Below are 4043 nucleotides of genomic sequence, written 5' to 3' on the forward strand. Positions count from 1 at the left end.
TACACCCATATATATATATATATAATTTTTTTTTTTTTAATTTGCAGTCATTTTCAGGAGAAAGTTTATAGCATATGCCAAGCAAAACAAATATATATATATATATGTCGTACATCTCTGTAAGGCTGGAACTAACGATTATTTTCTATATCGATTAGTTGGCAGATGTATTTTTTCGATTAAGCGGGTAAAAAAAATACCATATTTTTATTTCAAATAAAATACACAAATGGAGTGTTACACACAAAGTTTACGTCAGAATAAAACTGCAAGCATTATTTGTTGCAATTGCACCACACTGGAACACACTGCATTGCAATACCGTGTGCTCCAGGCGGGAGGTGTGTTTGGAGTGCCATTGAAATGAATGGTAAAGCAACGCAGCAGAATTTGTCAGGGCAAAACCAAAAAAAAACTTTTTTTTTTTTATAATTGTATGTATTATATTGGACATTTTAATTAGTTTTATGGATTTAAAATCTGAATTAAAAAAACTCCAAGCCAATATAATAAAATAACCAAACTATAATTTATAATATCACACTAAAATTGGACACGCAGCAATACCTGACGTGTAGCGCAATTGCTGGTTTCATACGTAGGTGCACCCTACTTGCGTTTCCGTTAGTATGCACGCTTTTGTGGGGGCAGGGAACTTTACTTTTTGGGGGGGTATTTTTTTCCTTTTTACTCCATTGCTATCACATGGGAGGCGGCTCAGAAACTTTAGCTGGGGAATACCAGCTGCCTGCTAAGGCAGCTGAATGTAAGCACAGCAGGCAGTGGGTGGGTGCAATAGCCAGCCTCCTATTGGTGATTTCAAATTGCAATAGCAGGCTGGCTATTGCACCCTCCTTCAGTTTTCTTCAGGTCCGCTCTTCTGCTAATTGACAGCTGGCAGTGGGCGGGTGCAATAGCCAGCCTACTATTGGCTACTGCAATTTGAATTCGCCAGTAGCAGGCTGGCTATTGCATGCAGCCACTGGCTTGGAGACTTGCCGCCGGCTGTTAATCATAAGAGGGGCGGGGGGAATGCAGTCACAGCAGCTGACAGCCGGTCTCTCCTCCTGCTGGGCACCAGCTGCAGCGGTCTGTGTCCCCTCCGATCCCTGCTGCCTCTGCCGATACAGGCGGGGAGAGCACACAGACCGCAGCATGCAGCAGGGTGGGGGAACAGAGCTATACAGTGGCAAGGGCTGGTGGGGTGAATTGAGGTTTGGAGCTCTCCTCACCGCTGGGCTCCAGCTGCAGGGGTCTGTGTTCCCTCCAATCCCCTGGATGAAATCCACTTTATATATGGCTTTAGAGGAAGCTGAGAATTTAGTTTTAAGAAGAATGTGTTAGTCAGCAAGGATATTCTACTTTGACGTTTTTGTGTTCCTCCCTCTGAAAGCTGAGTAATGTATTTAGCTTTAGGGTAAGTTCACACCATAGGCAGTGCAATCCGGTCCGATTCTGACCGGAACGCACTGCATCGCATTTTTGCTGGACTGGAGGGGGCGTGGCAGGCCATTCAAGTGAATGACACCGTAGCCACGCCCTCTGGCCGCAATACAATGTGCCTTGCGATCTCGTGCGGGCGATCGGATTGCGGCTGGAGGGTGTGGCTATGGTGCCATTCACTTCAATGGCCCGCCACGCCCCCTACAGCCTGGCAAAAAAGTGAGGGCCGCAATGCGATGTAGTGCGTTCCGGTCAGAATCGGACCGTGACGCACTGCGTATGGTGTGAACTAACCCTTATGTAAAACAGTATTGTCACCCACACCTACCTGAGTTTTCTAAACATTAATAGTAAATTGCATTGACTTTTTTTGGAATGTATGTTGGAATACATACAGACTGTTATTTAACACACAAAGTACCTGTTTGATATTTCCTACCAGCCAGTAGTGATGACATGACTCTGACTAGTCCTAGCATGGACAACTCCAGTGCTGAGCTGCTGCTAGGAGGAGACTCTCCAATCAACAAGAGAGCCACAGAGAATCTTCTTGCAAGTTTATCCCAGAATGAGAGAGAAGCTATTCTTAGTGTCCCTGCTGCTCAAAATCCAGAAGACCTTAAAATGTTTGCAAGTTAAAGCTTATATAGATATATATATATATGGGAATTTATAGTATATACCATATTTTTATGTGTTCTGTTTTATAAGTAAAAATACATTAGAGTCTATTTATAAAAAATCACCGGACCATTCATCCTGCGCAAATATATGCCAAAACAAACATTTAGTTTTTTGGGTTTTTTTTCCTTCGCAAGTGAAATGATTTTCCAATGTAACATTGCATTGTAGCCACTAGATGGAGCTGAAGTAGAAAAGGCAAAAGATATTCATTTTCTGTGTTCATTAGCTCCATCTAGGGGCCATGATGAAATATTACATGAAAAATATGTGAAAATACATTTCCCTTGTTAAAGAAACAACTAAAGAACATTTGTTTTGGCATATATCTGCATGGAACAAACGTTCACAGATATTTGCAGGTTGATTGGCCCTGAAAATAGTTTAGAAATATTGTGTCTATCCCTGAGACATAACAGGAGAGACAGTCATACTGAATCATATTTAGTTTTTTGATAAAGATGCATAATTCAAACATGGGATTTAATTATCCAACATTGCAAATTTTTTTACTCCCAAAAATATAAAAATATTAAAAGCTGACCATCTTCCTACACAACCCAGCTTCCTTCTGCAGTAACATCTTACTTCCACTTTGTTTACCAACTTTCCCTTCTATATTTTTACATCTTGGGTATGTGAATACGGGCGACATCTTATCTTGACCAAGAATGAGCCAGTATTTGCATACCACATTCCTCATCTCTCCTGAACATTCCCTGTTTTAGTAACACTGAACTTTTGCCTGGATCTCACCACCTGCTGAATGTAAGTGAATGAAATACCAGCTCAGCATACAGAAAATGAATGTATATGTGTTTTATGTTTTTCTAGGCTGCTACACTATTTCCGAGGCCGGCACCATCTTGAGGAGATCATGTACAATGAGAACATGCGCCGCTCACAACTCTTGATGCTCTTTGATAAATTCCGGAGTGTGCTAGTGGTGACAAACCATGAAGATCCAGTTATATCTGTTTTTCAGTCGGTCTTTCCTTAATCGGTGTGCTAGAAACAGACTTTTCTTTTTTTTCTTTTTTTTTTAAACTTTTGTATATATTTTAATTTTTGGCCATATTGGTGGAAAAAAAAGCCTCTCTAGCTTTACATATTTATATGTCTAATAGGCAGTCACTTCATTATCTAAAGGAAACCTGTCACAAGGGAAGCCTGAAAGCCACAGTTTGCTAACTCCTCTTTAAAAAGTTAGTTATTAACTTTACTCTTATGTTACTGATCTGCTTGTGTCTGCTGCACAAAGTGTTAAAGATTGCAGGCCAACAAAGTGTCCAGGCAACTAGCATTATCAGGAGACCAGTTCATAAAGAATAATCTCTCTACAGTTTTTGCAGTCTTGAAGGCCATACACTATATGAATGCTGGCTGAGTTCTATGAATCGGTAGAAAATTCTAACCATGGGTGGCCTTGCCGATACCACCTGGCTCAACTTTGATTGAGAAACCAAAGGAGGTGGTTGGAAAATTGTTGGCTGAGTAGTGAGTGCAGCCAATTAGCTGCAGTCACTGTTTGGGTATTCTGACATCCATGGGTGCAGGCTGGCAGAATACACTAGCCGGCAGGGGAGATTCCCCCATCCATGCTGTTTAGGGGAAATTGATCAGTTTATACTCTTTCAGCCTGTGGAAAAAAGGTCAGCAGTAGCAGCTCTTGTATTTTTTCCATTACAGGTTTGTTCATTTTTTTTTTTCTTTGCCAAAGATTGCTTAAAAAATATGCTCCAGCGTTGATGTAATTGGTTCACCTTCATGTAATTACAATAAATCAGGTTTTAAAGTGGCTTTCATTATTTTATTTTTTTTCATTCTGACATTTGCAAGCAGGAGAACTGCAAAGCTTGGTGTTGACCAATGGAAGGGCATATGAATGAAGAAACTGCATTTTAGGTGTAGCTAAAGCC

General features: G+C 40.8%; 1 protein-coding gene across 3 annotated transcripts in view; it reads left to right on the plus strand.

Moving 5' to 3' along the window:
• The window catches only part of NPRL3 (NPR3 like, GATOR1 complex subunit), a 66900-nt gene extending 63752 nt beyond the window's left edge, over window positions 1-3148 (plus strand). For 2 of the 3 annotated variants that reach the window (XM_018570780.1, XM_018570782.1), the window contains 2 exons: window positions 1886-2078; window positions 2959-3148. In XM_018570780.1, coding sequence (XP_018426282.1) covers window positions 1886-2078; window positions 2959-3124 — 359 coding nt within the window. In that variant the 3' untranslated portion in view covers window positions 3125-3148. Of the gene's footprint in view, window positions 1-1885; window positions 2079-2954 lie in introns of all 3 variants that reach the window. The other variant, XM_018570781.1, reaches the window with a different exon arrangement.
• The last annotated feature ends 895 nt before the right edge of the window (window positions 3149-4043 follow it).

Source organism: Nanorana parkeri, unplaced genomic scaffold, assembly GCF_000935625.1.
Source record: "Nanorana parkeri isolate BGI_ZX_2015 unplaced genomic scaffold, ASM93562v1 scaffold1596, whole genome shotgun sequence".
Taxonomy (NCBI): Eukaryota; Metazoa; Chordata; class Amphibia; order Anura; family Dicroglossidae; genus Nanorana; species Nanorana parkeri.